This window comes from Rhododendron vialii, chromosome 13a, assembly GCF_030253575.1.
Source record: "Rhododendron vialii isolate Sample 1 chromosome 13a, ASM3025357v1".
Classification (NCBI taxonomy): domain Eukaryota; kingdom Viridiplantae; phylum Streptophyta; class Magnoliopsida; order Ericales; family Ericaceae; genus Rhododendron; species Rhododendron vialii.
The window spans coordinates 21,186,694-21,207,388 of NC_080569.1; the positions used below are offsets into that span (position 1 = coordinate 21,186,694).

Consider the following 20,695-nt stretch of genomic DNA (forward strand, 5'->3'; position numbering starts at 1 on the left):
GTCTAAATGGGTCAATGACTCATTAAAGACCCAATCCACTAATAACTTACCCAATTTGACCCAAACCCGTCCATTTGAATTGTCCGTCTGGGCCTCTCGCTGTTTGGATTCAATGGTTGATAATTGGTTTAATGCTTGTTGGATTCATTTTATCAGGCCAATATTGTTTTGATGGAAGTTCCTTTAATCAAATCACATGAGTCGGAATATCAATACAATATATCGGCTACACCACAACACCAGGAGGTAGAAATGAATGCAGAACTTGTTTCCGTATGGTTCAGAAATAATGGTGCACCCTGTGCAATAGATGCGAGTTTGCTTATTTCTCGAGTGCTTAGACAATCATGTGAAGAATGACTCTCTGTTGTTTGAAATACAATACGATATTAACATTCGTTATCGCTCAATCAACTTCGGTTCTTTCATGGTATTTGTCATCATTTCCTCAGTGATAGAATTTTACTTCTACAAATACATCACCATGGACATTCATCTCCCTAAGAAAGTCCAATGACGCGGACACGTAGTTTCAATACAGGGATCACTTTTAGCAACCGCAACAGCTTTCGCGCATCAAGTTTCATGTTTTGCTAGCTAGATTTGCAACATCATTTAAAATCCACTCGGGGGGCTACACTAAACCCTCGACACGGAAATTTGATACCACGCACTGAATCCCATGCTTTTGGTAAGTAAATTAATATTTGGGGGGGGGGGGGGGGGGGGCCATCCCGCGTATTCTTCATATCGAAGGCGTAATACGGAACTCCCAATGTGAATCCTCGTTGAATTGAGGCATTATCTCGACTAGTAGTAGTAGTAGTAAACACACCAACATTCTCGGTTCGGTTAAGGTTTTTTTTCTTTTTTCTTTCTCAATTGTTCAGTGCTATCCAAACCGGTGTGCCCCATCAATTGTGAGTCGGTTTCCCCTTTCATGTCTGGTGTGAGAATGATTTACGAACACACATTGTTCAGGGACTTGGTTCATTCAAAATCAAGAACCTATCACCCACTTCTGGGCCATGATATTACCGATTCTTCTTAATTTACGTACCCTTTCAAAGAGAATAGGATGGGTGTCTGCATTTTGTGCAACCCCAAAATAATTTATCATCTTTATCTCACTCTAACCAAACACAGTACAACTAATCTCGGTATGCATATAATCCCATCTACTATCACAAGGGCTCCACTTGTCTTCTCTATCCATATTCTTAATCCCATCTTATTCGATCCTTACTAAAACTAACCTAACAATCAAACGTGACTATAAAGGATGTGTTTTGGGTGTAACTAGAGGATGTGGTGTATGCATGTGTGAATACATCGGGCATGCAAGCGCCGGAGTGAGTAGTTGAGTGAAAGGTGGGGCATGGTGCGACGTGAGTTGAAAATCACTTTTGTGACACAACTTAACAAAAGTATTTGTGCCACCGTGTGTGGCCCATTTCTATATTAGAATAGATATTTTGCGTGTTAGTGAAGAAGTACTTTAAGATGCGTACCAATTTTAAGAGAGGTCATAACTTACGCAAAGAGGAGAGAGACTTGTAAGGTGCGAGGAGGCAGGAGACAGAATGAGATAATATGGAGGAGATCATACTAAACATTTTCTTTAACTACACCAATGGAACATTCCTTAAATTAACACATTCTTAACATACAACGGGTCCCATGTTTTCTTTTCTTTTCTTTTCTTTTTTCTCACGTAAATGCTAGTAACATTTTTAACTACACAATTCGAGATGCTCTTGTGCTCGGAAGAATTGCCCTTCCTACTATTAGCACAATTTCACCCCCAACGAGCCATTAGCCCTTCACAAGGTAAACAAATTGGTCCACAATCAATCAAAAAAACAACTACCATTAAAAATGCCGTCACCGATTCGAGAAGCATTCGATGACTCTGGGGAAGTGGCTAGCCATACTAGTACAGGCAAGAGAGGTCTAATTTCCGGCGTGCCGGAGAGAGAGAAGCGAATGCCGCAGTATCTTTCTTTTTGATCACCGCAACAATAGTGTTCTATCCCAGAAAGGGGGAAAATAAAGCCAATATAAGATGGTGCACCACAACAAACAAAACGTCACCTGTGGGGGGGTTGGGCGGCCAGCTGGCTTTGCTGCAAAACAAAACCAGTGGGTACCAAACTACTCCGTACTTTACACCTAACACTTGAAGATTAAGAAGTGGCTAGCCATACTAGTACAGGCAAGAGAGGTCTAATTTCCGGCGTGCCGGAGAGAGAGAAGCGAATGCCGCAGTATCTTTCTTTTTGATCACCGCAACAATAGTGTTCTATCCCAGAAAGGGGGAAAATAAAGCCAATATAAGATGGTGCACCACAACAAACAAAACGTCACCTGTGGGGGGGTTGGGCGGCCAGCTGGCTTTGCTGCAAAACAAAACCAGTGGGTACCAAACTACTCCGTACTTTACACCTAACACTTGAAGATTAAGCGACCCCAATTTGGCCTCCGACATCATCATCTTCTTCGTGGCCCACACATGAACCCCACGTTATGATTGTTACAAAATAGACTCGTCTGTAAAGAAGGGTATCCAACGTCCATCCAACTCAAGGTCAAATCTTTTCTTTTGCACTGAAAAATTATTTGTGCTCGGTGCAATTTCAACCATAGGATTGCACAATAATATCATTCCAGAAAATGGGTTTCATGCATTCCCGCAGTTAGAATTGCACGGAAACAAAAGTACATTCACTAACAAGTGACCTGAGGTAACACAATTCAATCGTCCAACCATTTCATGGACATTAATAAATACCAATAGACAGTTTGATTATTTGAACCAAGGGATTCCATAATTTATTCACTCGAGCTCCTTGAAAAGAAAGAAAGCCAAACTAACATCCACAGAAAACCAAGAAGAAAACTTACACACGGCTTGTTCCTATTACCATACAAACAAGTGTTTGTAAATAGAATTATCTCCAAACATATATATTTTCCACTCAATCCAAAAGTCAAAAACAAGGCATAGCCCGAGTCCTTATCAACCCAAAAACCCGCTCGGAAAGCAAGTTCTCCCCTTCCAACAAAACAAATACAGTACTCCACTAATAAAGAAAGAACAAATCATAAACCCCCCCAAAAGCTAGTCAATACCATATAACTAAAAGGTCGGTTCGCAGAGAAAAACCCTAACACCTAGTCAAACTAAACAAACATCTAAAGAGATTCCACTTATTTTAACCCTTTCTCCTATCTCAATTTTCTCACCCACTCTATACAAACGATCAAAATAGGTCCTATATACAGTCAACACCAAACTCTTCTCTAGTATATATAATAAAATTGAAACCTAATCCCATACGGGATATACCTCCTCTCTATGGGCTTGAAGTAGAAGCTTCTTGTCTTGGTTCCCTCAAATACCTTAACAGTGTTTCAGCCTGCAAAACCAACCAAGAACCATTCAACGTCAATCAGCCATATGAAGGATCGCGATAGAATTCATCATGAGTACGAAAATTTGAATGCAGATGCAACCAATGAGCCGTCTAAACAATTTGATTGGGCAAACGGACTTGTTTCTTCAACTGCCCCAGTTTAAACTAACAAGTCAAGCCATACGAAGGATTGCGGTAGAATTCATGAATGTGAAAAATTGAATGCAGATGCAACCAATTATCCAACGGTCTTATTATACTGGGTTGACAATAAACACACTAGAAGACAAGAAAAACACGTATTCCTGTTTACTTTATATACCATTTAATACATATTCACACACTTACTATTGTCAGCCCAATCTGATTTTAGGAATTTTCCATTATCCAATATACCTAAAAAACCCAACCACAAGTTTGGACGTTTCAACAGTAGGCAGTCAACAACTGCAAGGACTAAACTCTTCTAATTTGTAACCCATATGAATTTGTTAAATCCGAGACACAAAAACAAAGCAACTTTACCATGTAAACAATTTGATTGGGCAAACGGACTTATTCTTCGACTGCCCCAAGTTGAACTAACAAATCAAAGAAAATGACACATTTTGAACATACAAGTTAACTTCAAATTTCTGCACACCTAAGAACATGCCTTCCGTAGTCCAGTCGTTCACAAAAGAGAACAAAACCCTTGTACAACAGTGGTTCTGAAACAAATTTGAGTTGATTCATTTCCAGCCAAAACCACATCTAATTGTTCGATTCACAGTCTCCTAATTTTAAAATGGATCAATGAACGATTTCGGATAAGCAAAGTCAAGTCCAATTATAACTTCATATCTACCTTTCTCTTTTCCGCCGATCACTAGAAGATAATCTTAATTTCTAACATCAAGCAGCAAGCATACCACAATGTGAAGAAACAGAACACTACTCAGACACTCATCGGACAATCGAACTCAAGGCCAGTAATACCACCATATCACAGTATTAGCACAAATGAAGGTTAAGCAATGTGATGAAGTAAGAGCATCTCTAGCCCTTACCCTTTCTTCTCACTCAAACTCAAAATTTGAGTACAAAACCACCCTAATATCCAATCCGCAAATCGAGTTCTACTCGCACTTTTGCTCAAATAAAGGGAGACCCAAAATTTCTCTCAGAACTTTTGCATGGCTATTTTTCCCTCAATGAAGTTTTTAGTCAAATTTGTGTTAAGATTGAATTTGTCCATTGAAGTGAAGCTTTTACTCAAATTTGGAAGCCCCAATTGACATGCAAATCAAGATAAACACCTCCACAATTAAGCGAAATTCAGACAAGTAACGTACTACATTAACAAGGTCAAGGAGGCCAAGTTATGGCCACAGAGAGAGAGAGAATGACCTTGTGCTTGGCTTTTGCAGTCCCGGTCTGCGAAAGCGCCACCAAAGGCGGTATCCCTCCTTCCCTAACAAGCAACCCCCTATTCTTCACACTTTCCCCACACAACATCAACAGCGTCAACACCGCGAACTCCTTCCCTTTGGACGACCCGTCCTCGACCGCCTCCACCAGTGCTGCTATCCCACCTTCCTCCACGATCGCCGCCTTCCCTTCCTCCACCCCTGCCAGGCTGCTCAGCACCACCATCGCCTTCTCCCCCACCCCATTATTACCCCCCTCCTCCCCCGCCACCACCATCCCCACCAGAGGCCCCACCGCCCCCGCCCTCACCGCCCTCTCCTTATTAACCCTAACACTACACAGCTTATACAACGTCGTTAACGCGTCCTTCTTCCCCCTACACGACCCGTGAATCAATAACCCCACCAAAGGCGGTATCGCCCCACACGCCCCAATCGTAACCTTATTCTCCTCCAGCAGCGACAAACTCAACAACGCACACGCCGCGTTCTGCTTCGACGTCTCCGTACCAGTCTTTAGAACGTAAATCAGCGATTTAATCGCTCCGGCGTTGGTTATTAACCCCCTGTTGGCCTCGTGGAGGGAGAGATTCAGTAGGGCCGTGACAGCGTGCTCCTGGGCCCACGGATCGGCGCACCTCAGGAGAGGGATTAGGGCCGGCACGGCGCCCGACTCGGCGATTAAAACCCGGTTGTCGGACCTGTTCTTGGCGAGGAGCCTGAGCTTGGCCGCGGCGGATCTTTTGACTGCGGTGGAGCTCGAGCGGAGGCCGTCGATGCAGATCTTGACCGTGGGCTGGAGGTCCTCTGGGGATATGCTCTCGATGATCTCGGTAGAGAAGCTCTCCCTCTGCAGGAACCCCAGGCAGGGTTCGGGTTCGGGTTTTGATTCGGGTTGCTCCGGGTACAGATCCGACTCGTTTTCCGGGTTGGGGATGGTGGCGAGTCTCTGGAGCTCGCCGGAGATGTCGCTGCTGCAGGCGGAGTAGTCGCTGAAGGTCTGGGAGAGGTCCAGGAAGTAGTCGTCGTTGTTGTTGTCGTTATCGGAGTAAGGCGAGTGGTGGCTGGGTTGGGCGGCGGCGAGTTGGTCGAGGCGGAAGTCGACGGCGGAGTCGGTGAGGTTCTCGGAGAGGTGGTCGCCGGGGAAGGAGCGGGTGTGGTTGGTGTGGTAGAGGTTGGAGCGGATGGTGCGCATGGAGCGGCCCATGGAGCGGTGGGTTTTGGGGGAAGGGGAAGAGGATGGGCTGTAGAAGGGGCGGGTTGCCGGGAAGCGACTGGAGGTGGAGTGAGAATCTTCCAGAGAAACCATTGCTGAAATCCCAAGCAAATGGAGTAACCCACGCCCAAAAAAATAGAAGTGGGTGGATTGGATTGGAAAGGCTCACATGTGAATTTCTGTGGATTGAGGGGTTCAAGAAATTTGGATGGAAATTAGTGGTGGAAAAAAGGGTATTGAATTTGAAGGAAAGGAGTAATGGTGGATTTATAGGCGCTGCGGAGGAATAGATGTGGAGGATTTTACTATTCCGTAATAAGCAGATTTTTGGTCTGTTTGGAGTGATTAAAACAGTAATTTTCCGTGAGTAGGATGATTTGGTTTGAGTTCAGGCTACTATGACTATTTTTTTTTCCTCAAACGGTTACTCTCAGTCTGTCACTATAGACAAAAAGATCCAAGGCTTCGTTCGGCTAAATAAGCTAACTGGCTTAATTTTTTTGTTCTTATTTAAATTTTTTTCGTATTTGTTAATTTTTCGTCAATTTGTTAGAGATTATTTCATCGTTATGACAAAATGAATCTAAAAACTAAAAAATTATTATTAAAATCTAATTTTTTTTGAATAAAGACGAAAAAATTGACTTATTGACTTATTTTTGTCTTTATTCAAAAAAATTAGGTTTCGATAGTAATTTTTTACTTTTTAGATTCATTTTATCATAACGATGCAATAATCCCCAGAAATTGATGAAAAACTAACAAATACGAAAAAAAATTGAATAAAGACAAAAAAATAAGGCAGTTAGCTTATTTAGCCGAATGGGGCCTAAGTCACATAATGTGCGGACAGGTGCGGATACGAGAGCATGAATGGGAGTGTAATAGCATTTTTCAAAAATCTCACAAATAACTAAATTTGTGAGTGCCAGAATCGATAGCGCAAAGACAAATTGAAAATTGAGAGCATGAGAAAAAGTCATTTTGAAAAATTATGTGACTAAGCTACAAACTATACGCACGGATTATGCACACATGAGAGCCTGGGGTTCATTTAAGGGTGTCGTACAGATAATTAACCTATTCATTAATTGAAGATCATTTTTAAGTCACTTTACGGAAAATAAAAGAAAAAAAAAAGAACTCAATCGCATAACAGCAAGTGTAAGTTGGTATTGCTGATAAAAAAAAAATGTAAGTTGATCCAATCGTCTAACTTTTTTTTTTTGTCAAAATGTTACTAGAATTTTATAAATCAACCCAAGGGCAAATATATCATAAATGAAGGTTATCTCTCGAGAGGAGATAATAACCAAACTCCATGTCTCGATCCCGCCAATGTATGCGCATTTAGGGGTGTGCACGGGTCGGACCGGCCGGGGTCGGCTCCGAACCCGAACCCGACTGGTCAGTTATCATTTTTTTGGGACCCGAACCCGAACCGAAGGAGGGGGGATACCCGTCCGTGTAACCGATTTTTTGGTCGGGTCAGGTCGGGTCGGTCCCGACCAAAACCGAAGTAAACTATATGAATTCGTTGCCTTTTTGGTCGGGTCGGGTAAGAAAAAACAGCCCCCCGAGCCCCGAACCGAAAACTGATTTTTTTGGAAAAATGTACCCGACCGAACCACATGTTCGGCCCCGCTCGAAACCTTTCGGGTCAAGGTCGGGTCCGTTGGGACTCGGTTTTTTTCACACCCCTAATGCGCAACTACATTAGCCGACCCGACCGTCGCAAAAACCAAACATCACAGGCCCATAAGCCATCCAAATACTGTATCTCCACAGTAAACTTCCACAGAGGCTGTGGGACACGACCTTTCTCTGCCTAAAATTTTAACCAATTGTTGTGAGCCTCCTCCTTCAATTGGAATTGCTTCCAGACCCAACAAGCTTGCAAAATCAAAGGCAGCCCTCCATGCTAATGCTTCTGCGCACAACGCCGTATCTCCCACTCCCAAATTCATTGAACGACCAGCCACAAAAGCACCATTACAGTTTCGCACCACCATACCTGCACCTGCTCATCCAGAATTTTGTTTGTTCACCCAAGTGCCATCAACATTTATCTTGAGCCTCACGATTTAGGATTCTAGATTCCGAATAAAAAAATTTAAATACTCAATCAAGCACTCATAGTTATTCAATTTATCTAATTCTTTGCTAGGCAATTTAGGAAATTATTTTAAAGTTAATGAACGTATGGATTATTTGTTTGAGACTCCAAGTGAGCCTCACGATGCCATTTGTGCACAATATGTGCGTATGGTCTGTAACTATAGTATTTCTGGGTTCTACAAAAACACTTTTGCAAATTAACAAGATCACATACACCGGAGAATGATTTTCGTACTGCGCTACTGCACTATGAAGTGTGGTGCCTCTCAATAGGATCCGGGGATCCAGCAGCTAGGCAGAACTGCTGGAACTGCAGGGCACCAAAACTACGTCGTTTTGGTGCCAAATGGAAATGCCACTAAAGCCATCAAAACTACGTCGTTTTGAGCCAAGGAAATAAACCAACTGGATACCTCAATGCAACTGCAGTACAGGAATTATAAGGCACCAAAACGACGTCGTTTTGGTGCCAAATGGGGATATTACGCACTCAAAACTACGTCATTTTTCAGTTTGCACAAAAAAAATTGGACAATAATTCCCCATTAAAGATTATAGACGTTAAAATAAGGTCACTCAAGAAGCAACATCCAAAGTCCTCCCTATCAAATTATCAACCAGAAAAATAAAGTGAAGAACTTGTGCATATTTAAATTAAAACCATTATCCACAACGCCAAAATCTAAAATCAAAAACCATAACACCGAAGTCTCAAACCACCAAAACGGCATCACCATCCTCCATAAACTTTAATAGAATGTGTTAATTAAACAATATCTCACCAAAAAGAGAGTCATTGATATCTAAAATTTAACCCCTCATTATCCTTACATTACACTTCAATTTTTTGCGGGGTATCCCGAATAAGCCAATATTTCCATAAAAGAAGCATCATGCAAGATTGAGTCGCCAGCCCATGAAGAGTAACTCGTTGCATCAAATGGCATCTCCTGAGGAAAAAAAAATACAAAGGATAAGTTAAAAGCAAATAAGATGAATCCCGTTAGTTTTCCATTTCAATTTCCGGAATTGATAGTAACAATGTAAACACACCTTCAAAGTTTGTGGATTACATGACGCTTGTGAAGATGATGGAATTGATTGACCACTATCTTCATAACTTATCATTTGTGGAACATATGGGATTCCAACATCCTGAAACAGAAAAATGTATTCACAAGTAAATGCAACATATCATATCACGTTATAACTTAAGCACAAATAAAAATAACTAACCGATGGTTGCTTCAAAACCGAACCATGCACAATTGTAGTAGTGGCAACATGGTCAACATGCTATGGAAATTGTAAAATAGTTAGAAGTGCAACGCATAAAGTTAAAAAAAAAAAAAAGTCTACACATTTATAATAAACTAGTTGCGTAGGATTTATACCTCACTAAGCTGTGTCGTAGAGTGTGAAACAACTTTCTTCCTCTTTCTAGACTTGAGCTCATGCCAAGGTTTTAATCTTCTCGTACCCTTAATTTGAATGCCGTTTTTCTTCTTCAAACCTTTGACTCGTGCGAATTGAGGATCAACCTCCAATTCTTTCTCCACTTCAATGGGGGCTCCCTCTCCCGCTCCAAGAAGCATATCAGCGACTTTTGCACACATGTATTCCAACGTCTCTTCCACAAATTCATATGTTTCTTCAAGTTCACATGACTGAGTAGCTAACTTTACCATCTTTGGACAAATAATCCTAAAACGAGCCGCTTTTAGTAATTTAGGATCATTCTCATCCACTCTACTTTTGCCCTTCTCCAATTCACACTCCTTTGCATTTAATCGCCATCGCCCTAATACATACCTTTCAGGAATTTCCATAACACTCATTCGATCAAGCCCCTTAATTGCATGGCTACATAAAATTCCGAAACTTTCAAATTTTCGACACGTACAACAAACATCTCGACAAATAGTTTCGTCAGTCTCATCTATTTCAACACTACCCTTCACCACATACTCCACATTCTGTCCACGCATGGTAATCACACAACTAAATTGTCCTTCCAACTCATGACATTGCTTCACCTTACAACGAAGTGAGGTGTCAAGCTCATCATGGAACAAGTCAAACAGAGGAGGGGAGTACAATTGTGCAACTTGAATTAACATAGGAGATTTTTTCAGCAACAATCTCTGCAACTTTTCTCTAGAATTGTATATGGCTTTAGATTCCTCATATCTTTTCTCCACAACAATTATGTCAAATTGAGTCAAGAATTGAACAATGTTGAGATCCGATTTTAAACACCTCTTTAGTTTTGCATTAAGGCTCTCACTAAGTTGGGTGCTCCGCATTCCCGCAGTGTATGACCATTTCATGTATACATGCGCCCATTTCTCTCTAATTTCCCAAGTTTTAGCCATCCAAGAGTTATCTTGTAAATTGTATTTCTTAATCAAAGTATGCCAAGCTTTCTCTAACTCATGTATCTCCTCATACCCAAAAATGCAAGCATTGAACTCTTTACCAAAATTTGAATCAGCATGGAACAAGTAACCCAAATGCTTCAAAGCATTTTGATTAAGGTGAAACGTACACAATCCATGACTTACATCGGGCATGACATTGGAAATTGCCTTAGCCATTGCGGCATCTTGGTCTGTGAAAATGGTAGTAGGCTTTTTTCCGGACATAGCATGCAAAAAGGTCTTAAATAACCACTCAAAGGAATCTGCCGTTTCATCATATAATAGTGCCGCACCAAAAATTGTTGTCATTCTAAAATGGTTAAAACCAGTGAAAAGAGCAAAGGGTCGGCACTCTTTGTTTGTGCGGAATGTTGTGTCAAAGGATACAGCATCTCCGAAAAGCCCATAATCTGTAATCACTACAAGAAATAAGTCTTTTTGCGAGAAATTTTTTAGCGAGGATGTCTATTTCCTCGCTAAAGGAAGAGTTTTGGCGAGGAAATTATTGTTTCCTCGCTAATGGTGTTTTTTTGCGAGAAAGACATATTTTCCTCGCTATTTATTTGTCGCTAAAGAGTAATTGCGACAAAGTTTCGGAATTCCTCGCTAATTGTTGTCGCAAAAAATATGGCGAGAATTTTTTATATAGGTGGGAAAAATGAATTTGCGAGAAAATACAGTATTTTTGTCGCCAAATGCCTGTAGTAATTTTTTGTGGCAAACTTACTGGGACGCTACAGTTGAAATCCTTTTGCGAGAAATTAGTTTTCTCGCAAAAACATTGTCTATTTGCGAGGAAATAAAGAATTCATCGCTAAAAACATATACTTACTTTGCGAAAAATCTATGAGTACCGACCATTGGGGGAGAGAAAACGTACCGACGGCCGCCGGCGGGCCGTCTCCGGCCACCGGACGGCCGATCCGAGCCGTTCAAAAATTCTAAAAAATAAAACCGAGGGGGTCAACGCGGGAATCAAGGGCATCCGAGGTGTTTAGGGTGCTTGATCAAAGCACCCTTTTTTCGTGTATATATGTACACACACATATATACACGAAAAAAGGGTGCTTTGATCAAGCACCCTAAACACCTCGGATGCCCTTGATTCCCGCGTTGACCCCCTCGGTTTTATTTTTTAAAATTTTTGAACGGCTCGGATCGGCCGTCCGGTGGCCGGAGACGGCCCGCCGGCGGCCGTCGGTACGTTTTCCCTCCCCGTGGTCGGTACATATAGCAACACTCCTTACTTTGTGAGGGGAATTGTGTTCCTCGCTAAAAATCTGTAGTTACTTTTTAAAGTCCCATAAACCCACATCAGTTCACTGCCAAATCCAAAAAATCCAGCCCTAAATTGCAAGTTCTGAGCATCAATTACAAGGATTCAAGTTGGGTTTGTTCAAAGTACGTACGTTCCAGCCGTTGGCCGAAATCTCCACTGTCGAGAAACCACGGTAACGCCTCCACTCTCTCTTGCAGCGAACTCTGCCATTTCCATCTCTTTTCTCACCTCTCCTACATCACCCAATCGTTAAACCACACATCTATCTCTCACAAAACCCTCATCCCACTGCCCTAAACCAGTCCAAAAATACCTACATTGTCTTCTTTCTATTCTGCCCTCTGGAGCTGCGCAAGGAGACGAGCTGCCTTCTGGACCTCCGGCGACCTCGGCTCAGGTAAGTGAGTTCAACTACGACTGGCTTCAACTCGGATCTGGTGGTTTTTGGTTTAGTTCCTTGATTAGTAACTGGTGAAATTCAATTAAAATCCCATGGCGTTTACGAAGATGGGAATTCATTCAATTTCTCCTCTAGGTATGAAATTGAATTAAGCTTCTATAAAAAGGAAAACCTAAAGACTCGTTGGAACATCCCAGTCAAGGATGTTCCAAGCCTTCCATAACTTGAGGACCAGAGTCTTTGGCTTTTGCCTTCTAATGTAACATATTTTTCGAGCAACCCATCCTTTTGGGCACCACATGTTCGACAAAATGTCTCACATGTCAGAGTAAATTTTTTGAGTAGACGAATCAATAATCCCCACAAGTTAGTCGCAAAATTAACAAACGCGAATAAAATTTTGAATAAGGACAAAGCAAGAAAAATTTTAGTGAGCAAGACCTTAATCAATAGTAGAAGTGGGTATGACTTCATATGATTATGTTATAATGACCGGTTGATCCCTATGGCATGTTATGTGCCTTGTTTTGAGGCAAAGAGGGAATTTGTAGAATCCCCTATTGGCATGTAATGATTGCCTCATTTTGTAAGATGCATATACATAAATGTATATACAATGATTGTTTAGGCTTGTACCCTGCTGATCCTTCTTTTTTTTTTGGTTCTCTCTTGCTTAATATAGACCAGTGTCACATACAAGTCTGCAATTGGTTGTCCAAATAAGAATCTGGAAATTGATTGGATGAAAAAAAATGCAAATTGTCCAAAAATGATTGGGAAATTTAATTTGTTAGTGGGTCTTCCTTGCAATTCAATAGACCAGGTTTTTCACCCATGGGTATGATTGGAAAATGCAATTTGTTATCCTATCCCTTGGTATTCCAATCAAACAAGGGATTAGGATTGGTAATCATAATCCCATGATTTAATCCTTACACAACCAAACACCCACTTGGAATTACACTTAGGATTATTAATCCCATCTCCTTATCAATCCCACCTCCTTACTATTCCCATCTAATCCAACACACTTATCAAACACGACCTAAAAGTAACTTTCCTTTCCTTCCTCTTTCTTTTACTTTACTCTTTTCTTTTCCATTTTGAGATTGCATTTTATTTTCCAGGTCTTCATGCTAAAGGTTTTTCTCGTGGATCTACAACACAATAGCAGCTATCGACAGAATCAACTATTGATACTTTGCCGGAATCTCTGTTGGAATCATACCTGTTGGTGACATGTAAGCTCTATTCTAGAAGCCATAAAAAAATAAGGTATGTTTCACTCTGAAGCTATGGTTTCAATCCGGGGGGGTCTTAATCTTCACTTTGAATCATTCACAGATTTTAACCTAGTTTGTTTGTTCCTTTATGACAAGTAGTTGTGGATATCTATTGGTGTTCTTGTATTTGGCTTGTGGGGTTTATTGAATGGTAAAGGAAACTTTTTGATTGGAGGGTAAACCAATTTTATATGTTTTTGTCTCCGTAACATTCTGTTAAAAAATTTGAAGCCAAATAGGATTTACCATTTTTTATTTTTTTTCGAAAGGCAAATGGTATTTAAAAAGGGTGCTCCAGTAAATGATATTTTAATGTTTCCTTTCTAAAAGTTCAATGTTCTTAACTTTATTAAACAAAAAATTTGGAAAGCATTACAATTGATGCGAAGGATTAAGATTTAGAACTTTCATGAGGTGGCTATCTGGGGATTGTGGTTCCCAATATAGAATAATAGTGGTCCTTTCTTAATTACCGGGTCCACATTATATATTGCACATATTTAATGACCATCCCTTTACACAGTCTAAAATATGGACTACTTTCTATACTTCTTAATAAAGAGGTTAATAAAGTAGCTTTTACTTTCCACATCATGTATTCCACATATGTTTTTTTGGGGGGCTAGATGGGTTTATGAGGCTCTGAGTTTCTGAAGCAGTTTGGTTGGGTTTTCGTGAGCTTTTGGTTATGAATTTGGTTCTTTTTTTTGGTTGGTAGGTTGCTGTGGTTGGCTATCTTTTTGGAGGTTTTCTTATTGATATTGTAGTTTTCTTTCAGTTCATAAGGGCATAAGATGGATAGGAGTTGGATGGAAATTCGTAATAGAAGGCACCCTTTGTACATTGAAGGAGTCAAAGAATTCATCAAATTTGCGATTGATCATATGCCACCTAGTGAAACTCTCATTTGGTGTCCATGTATAAGATGCAACAATTTCAACAAGATGACTCCTGATGAAGCTGAAGAACATATGTATGCGTGGGGGGTAGTGGTGGCGTATAATCGATGGGTTTATCATGGGGAAGAATTTGATCAAGAAAATAATGGTCAGGGTAATACTAACATTGAAGAAGAGGGCATCACTGTGGATGCAATGCAAGAAATACTTGATGATGTACGTGCAGAACAATTCACAAATGATTGGACGGGTTCCTCTGCTACAGGCCATGGTCCGGACATGTCTAATGACTTACTAGGGGAAGGGAACAAATTTGCAAGGTTAATGAGGGATGCAGAGAAGGAACTTTACCCTGGTTGTGAAAAGTTTTCAGTTTTGTCTTTCATTATGATGTTGCTCCATATAAAGTTAATTAGCAAGTGGAGTAACAACTCATTTGATATGTTACTCAAACTACTAAGTGATGCATTTCCTCCTGGAGCTACAATCCCAAGAACTTACAGAGAGGCAAAGAAAGTGATTCGAGACTTAGGCCTTACCTATAAGAAGATACATGTTTGTAAGAATGATTGCGTACTCTTTTGGAAAGATTATGAATTTGAAGACATGTGTCCATCTTGTCAGACACCAAGGTACAAGGAGGAGGTCCAAAAGGGAAAGAGTAAACGGGTTCCTCACAAGGTATTAAGGTATTTTCCTGTCAAACAAAAACTAAGGAGATTCTTTGGGTCAAGAAAGATAGCTGAGGATATGACATGGCATAAGGACAAGCGAGTTGAGGAGGAAGGAGTGATGCGACATCCTGCTGATTCTTTAACATGGAAAGATTTTGACCAGAAACATGAGTCATTTGCTAGTGATCCACGCAATGTAAGGCTTGGGTTGGCAAGCGACGGTTTTAATCCATTTGGAAGTATGAGTAATTCCTATAGTGTGTGGCCTGTAATTCTTGTCCCATATAATTTGCCACCATGGAAATGCATGAAGGATCCATTTTTCATGTTGACTCTTCTAATTCCTGGGCGTAAGTCTCCTGGAGTGGACATCGATGTGTTTTTAAGGCCATTAATAGATGAGTTAAAAGAGCTTTGGAGTATAGGTGTTGATACATATGATGCGGTTACAAAGCAAATTTTTCAGTTGCGTGCTGCATTGTTATGGACCATCAATGACTTACCTGCCTATGCTAATTTGTCTGGTTGGAGCACCAAAGGAAAGCTAGCTTGCCCTAATTGCAACGAGGATGCATCTCATCAATACTTGCATAATGGAAAAAAGACTTGTTACATGGGACATAGTCGATTCTTACCAATGGACCACCCAATGCGAAAAAGTAATCATACTTTTGACGGTAAAGCCGAGCATAGGCCAGAACCAAAATTCTTATCCGGAGAAGATGTGGTTGCTCAATTGAATCGTCTAGTGCAAACAATTTTCGGAAAAGTAGATGAACGGGGAAAGAAAAGAAAACGTTCTCCTAGTTACTTGAACTGGTCGAAGAGAAGTATTTTCTTTGAATTGCCTTATTGGGAAACCTTATTGTTCCGCCACAATCTTGATGTCATGCATATAGTGAAGAATATATTTGAGAGTATCATTGGCACCATAATGAACATTTTGGGAAAAACGAAGGACAGTTATAAAGCTCGACTTGATATGGTGGCTATGAAGATAAGGCATGAGCTGCACCCGAAGTGTGTTGATGGAAAAACATACATCCCTCCTGCATGTTACACATTTTCTCCCAGTGAAAAAAGTGGTTTTTGCGAGTTTTTAAGGTCCGTAAAATTTCCGGACAACTATGCGTCAAACATATCTCGATGTGTGACTGATGATGATCGAATCACCGGACTTAAGAGCCATGATTGCCATGTTTTACTACTGCGACTTCTTCCTGTTGCCTTGCGTGGATACTTAAGGAAGGATGTTTCCAAAACATTAATTGAGATGAGTTGTTTTTTCAAGGAGTTGACATCCAGGACCTTGCATGTGGATGTGCTAAAGCGACTCAAGAGTGACATTGTCTTAATTTTGTGCAAGCTTGAAACAATTTTCCCTCCAGCATTTTTTGATGTCATGATCCACCTCTCCATTCACCTTGCAGAGGAAGCAATGCTTGGTGGACCAGTGCAATTTAGGTGGATGTATCCATTTGAGAGGTATTCACTTGAACATGTACTATCTTAAAACAAAAAAAAAGAAAATTTTACTATCTTTCAATGTTAAGTGGTTGGTTTGTAAATGTTTATAGGTACATGAAAGTTCTAAAGGGTTATGCGCGAAACAAAGCTCGTCCTGAAGGCTCGATTGCTGAAGGTTACATAGATAATGAATGTATGACATTTTGTTCAATGTACTTTGAAGGGATTGAAACGAGATTTAATAGGGCAGAGCGAAACTACGAAGGAGATACATCAACTAACCAAGGTAGTGGATTGCCTATATTTTCCCAAAATGCTTGCGGATTGGGAGCAGCGAAATATGATGAGCTTAATCGTGAAGAACTAGCAATGGCCCAAACATATGTGTTGAACAATTGTGAGGAAGTATACCCATATATAGAGTAAGTCAAATTCCAGTATACTATTGTCATACAAAACGTTACTTTTATCTTTTTCTTCCTATCTTAGTCTTCGCATTAAAAATTGAGAATAGAGATAGTATCTTAGTTCAAAATTTCATGTTCTAGGCAACACAAGGAAGAGCTCAAGCGACAAAGCAATCGAGACATAGAAAAGAGGCATCAATCTGAATTTCAGAAGTGGTTTTTAGAACTTGTAAGGGTTGTAAGTTCTGTCTTTTAATAGGATTATAAGTACTATTCTATTTGTTTTGTTGATTCGACTCACTTTTGAAAATAGGTGACACGAAAATGGAAAGAAGGTTCTGAAGGCGTGACAATTCAACTGCTAAATTTAGCACGGGGTCCTGATCGGCGAGTGACACGTTACAATGGTTGCTTGGTCAAGGGATTTCGGTTTCATACACAAGAACGCGAGATGCATCGAAAATGTCAGAATAGTGGTGTGGTTGTTATGGGCAACCATAAAGGGGAGAGTATTGATTTTTATGGTGTTGTTAAAGATGTAATTGAGCTATCATATTTGGGCGGTAATCATATCATGCTTTTCAAGTGTGATTGGTGGGATGTTGGTAGTGCTAGGGGAATACTAGTTGATGACTACAATTTCACTAGTGTAAACGTATCAAAAACTTGGTATGTAGATGAGCCTTTTGTGCTAGCGTGTCAAGTAGAGCAAGTTTGCTATTTGAAAGACATAGTTAATGGTGAGAATTGGAGGGTTGTTCAAAAGATAGCTCCTCGAGCAGTCTATGACCTACCTGAAGAGGAAGAGGAGGAACATGAGGAAGATGAGCCATACCAAGAAGACGAACCGTATGGGTTTGGCAATAGCATTGCGGTTGATGACCAGCCGATAATGATGAATAGAGATGATACGGATTCTATCCATGTTGATGTAATCAATGATGAAATAGATGTCGATGAAGAAGAAGATGATAGCGATGCATTTATTAATGATGACGATGACATGATTGATGTCCAGACTTCTGATGATGAACTTTCAGATGAATCATTTTACGGTGATAGTGAGGATGAATAGTAGCAGTACCATGTCCTTTTTGTCATGCACATATCTTAAATGTAATGGTTAAACAACATCAAAAGTTATGGCTTTTCCCCTCTCTATATATGAAAGTTGTTACGATTTCTTACTCATATTCATTTAACCCCTTATTTTATGCTATGCTTCATGTCAGGTTGTTTCAAGTCAACTTCAAGTATGCTCCAAAACAAAATGGCCGCAACATGCCTTCCAATGATGCTAGTGAGTATCTATTCCTTGCTTTTGCTATTGATATTGTTATAGACTTGCAATTGGGCAAAAAATAGTGATGATACATAGTTTTATTTGTTCACTACTTGGAGGTTGGAACGTATACTTGTGTTATACACTGCATATTAATTGTGAAATGTTTTGATCTTAGAGTTTGAAAAACAGAAATGGGCTCGGTAATCAAGCTCTCTATTTGGTAACCCTTGTTCTACAAAAAAAGCTAGCGATCAACAGGTCCAAAGAGGTAGCTCCTCTTTGAAGCCCATGTCTACGTAAACTGGTAATTGATAAGCTATGGTATTAAGGCTTGTTGAGTAGAGTTGGTTGGTTTTATAACTTGATCATGTGTCTTTTGACTTAAAATGAGCACGCGGTAGCTTGTGTGTCATGAACCGAATTTCTGTCCCTCTATCTCACTAGTTTAGGTAATATCAGCCAGCTAGCTCAACGAAAGAGCCTTCGCTCCATGATTGAAATTAGCGGCTAGCCTTCACCCTTATGCAGCCTTATTGATGCACAAGCGCTGGTACTTTGAGACGAAGTGTTGAACTGTTGTTAAGAGAACGGTTTTAGAGCAACTCATTGTAGTTAGTGTCATCCGGTTAGGGACTATTGTTGCTTGATTTGTTGTGGGCTTCGTCCAGTCACAATCTACATGCTAACTAGTTGGGATATTCATGTTTAGTAGTATGATAAATTGATTTTTAAATCATAACTATAATTTGTAAAGCTCTTTATTGTGTTCCGTATATGCAGATTGCTCAACAATCGATGGTGATCATAAGGTGCATGGAGATACAATATTGGAGTAGGAGATAGGAGTTGAAAAATGTTTTGGAGGACAAAGTTGCTATTTGCCTTGATGTTTGAATTTGCACTGTAGTAGTAAGACAATGAGTGCATGTTTTGTCCAGTTTGTAGGTGTTAGTTTTGGGGTACATTGAACTGGATTTGTCTTACCAAGTGGAATGGGATAAGTAGCTGTTGGTTAATGTCATGTATTGACCTCCTTTTTGTTAAGGGAAGTGGAATGGCATTAGTACTTGGTTGTCTCTGTCTTGTTTCCGGATTTGGGTGTGTTTTTGCCTTATCATGTCTGTGCTTGGCCAGTTGGTGTTTGCCTATTCCTAGGGAAGCTGTTTGGATGATGTGGTCCCCTTATTTTGTGGCGTGCTATCCCCTGATAGTCTCTTTATGCAGTTCTGTTGTTTTTTTGGTCCCTTATATTTGTGCAGTAATCTTGTTACTTTGGCGTGCTACTTCTTTGATGATCTCTTGTAGCAATTCTGCTGCTATTCTGGACTGCTGCTGTTTGGAGTGCTATTCTTGATTGTCTGAAGGTGCAATTCTGCCGTCTTTGGAATGCTGCTTACTTCTAGATGGACTGAAGTTGTGCCTTTTGGGCTGCTCCTAGCTGCACATGCACTGCTTTTCTCTTTTGGATGTGGCTGCAGACATTTTGGAACCATAATTCAAATGGTTTCATCCTTCTGCTCCTTCAAGGCTGAGGAACTCGGATGACACTTTACTGGTTCTATGATTAGGAATTGTATTTTGGGTGGGCTATTAGATGTATCTTGTAATTTGGGTGTTGTGTGGATTTATTTTTGGTCAATCCTTGGAGCTTGAATAGCATATGATTTTCGTGGTGTAGAGTGTGTCAACCTAGTTGGGATGCTACTCTCACGTTGTGATGTTTTCCTTTTTTGGTCTCAATCTATTGTACTCCTTCCATTATTATTATTAATATATCCCCTTTTTCGCCGTTCAAAAAAAATTGGAATTAGCTATTATTCATTGATTGAAAAGGGTTTTTTTCTCACAGAATGGTGGTGCTTGAGTGCCAAACATGGGTCTGTTTTTAAACCAAAAAAAGAAAAAGAAAAAACAGAGCAATGCCGTCCATCACTTGAACAGAGTTTTCCCAACCACAACTGCCTAATTGTGGTAACTTTGTTTGATATTACTGCAAATTTTAGTTGCTAAAAGCCTAATTGTGGTAAATTTGTTTCATACTAACAGTAAAAACATTTTGCGAAGACATGTGATGGTTGCAAAAAAGTTCAACAAAAAAACATGAGTATTATTTAAGGGTGACCCTTGGTAGTTTTATACTATTTTTGCCCTTTTTTAAAATAAATGTCATTATATCTTAGTTTTGCCAAAAAAAAAAAATTTATCAGAATAATATTACATTTTAAATAATATTTCAAGGTTTTGTGAAATATGGATTAATTAGATCATTCATTACAGTTAATCATGTATTAATTATTGTACATCAACAATTGAACAAGACTTTGTTTACCATCAATTGTGTCCTGATGAAGGGGCTTTCTAAACTCGATTGAGTAAAAAAAATTTACATGATTGCTATAATCAATAAGCCTAATAAAATCAA

At 40.0% G+C, this 20,695-nt stretch overlaps 3 protein-coding genes across 7 annotated transcripts; 1 reads left to right on the top strand and 2 right to left on the bottom strand.

Annotated features, from left to right (window-relative positions):
• Positions 1-2,938: 2,938 nt before the first annotated feature.
• LOC131312887 (U-box domain-containing protein 2) lies at positions 2,939-6,343 on the bottom strand. Its single transcript, XM_058340899.1, has 2 exons — positions 4,806-6,343; positions 2,939-3,419 (listed from the first exon to the last, which is right to left on the bottom strand). Exons 1-2 carry the CDS (start codon positions 6,132-6,134, stop codon positions 3,357-3,359), a joined length of 1,392 nt encoding a protein of 463 aa, XP_058196882.1. The 5' UTR covers positions 6,135-6,343; the 3' UTR covers positions 2,939-3,356.
• Positions 6,344-8,942: 2,599 nt separating this feature from the next.
• On the bottom strand, positions 8,943-10,948 carry LOC131312886 (protein FAR-RED IMPAIRED RESPONSE 1-like). Its single transcript, XM_058340898.1, has 4 exons — positions 9,554-10,948; positions 9,396-9,455; positions 9,213-9,314; positions 8,943-9,109 (listed from the first exon to the last, which is right to left on the bottom strand). Exons 1-4 carry the CDS (start codon positions 10,886-10,888, stop codon positions 8,999-9,001), a joined length of 1,608 nt encoding a protein of 535 aa, XP_058196881.1. The 5' UTR covers positions 10,889-10,948; the 3' UTR covers positions 8,943-8,998.
• Positions 10,949-11,827: 879 nt separating this feature from the next.
• On the top strand, positions 11,828-20,029 carry LOC131312883 (uncharacterized). Of its 5 annotated transcripts, none has more exons than XM_058340893.1 (8): positions 11,828-12,259; positions 13,386-13,499; positions 14,320-16,599; positions 16,692-17,003; positions 17,130-17,217; positions 17,302-18,127; positions 18,221-18,288; positions 19,054-19,351. In XM_058340893.1, exons 3-6 carry the CDS (start codon positions 14,336-14,338, stop codon positions 18,061-18,063), a joined length of 3,426 nt encoding a protein of 1,141 aa, XP_058196876.1. In that variant the 5' UTR covers positions 11,828-12,259; positions 13,386-13,499; positions 14,320-14,335; the 3' UTR covers positions 18,064-18,127; positions 18,221-18,288; positions 19,054-19,351. The 5 variants fall into 5 exon arrangements, with proteins under 5 accessions (XP_058196876.1, XP_058196873.1, XP_058196875.1 ...); XM_058340890.1 differs by having other exon boundaries at positions 11,828-12,255; XM_058340892.1 differs by lacking the exon at positions 13,386-13,499 and having other exon boundaries at positions 11,828-12,255; positions 14,260-16,599.
• The last annotated feature ends 666 nt before the right edge of the window (positions 20,030-20,695 follow it).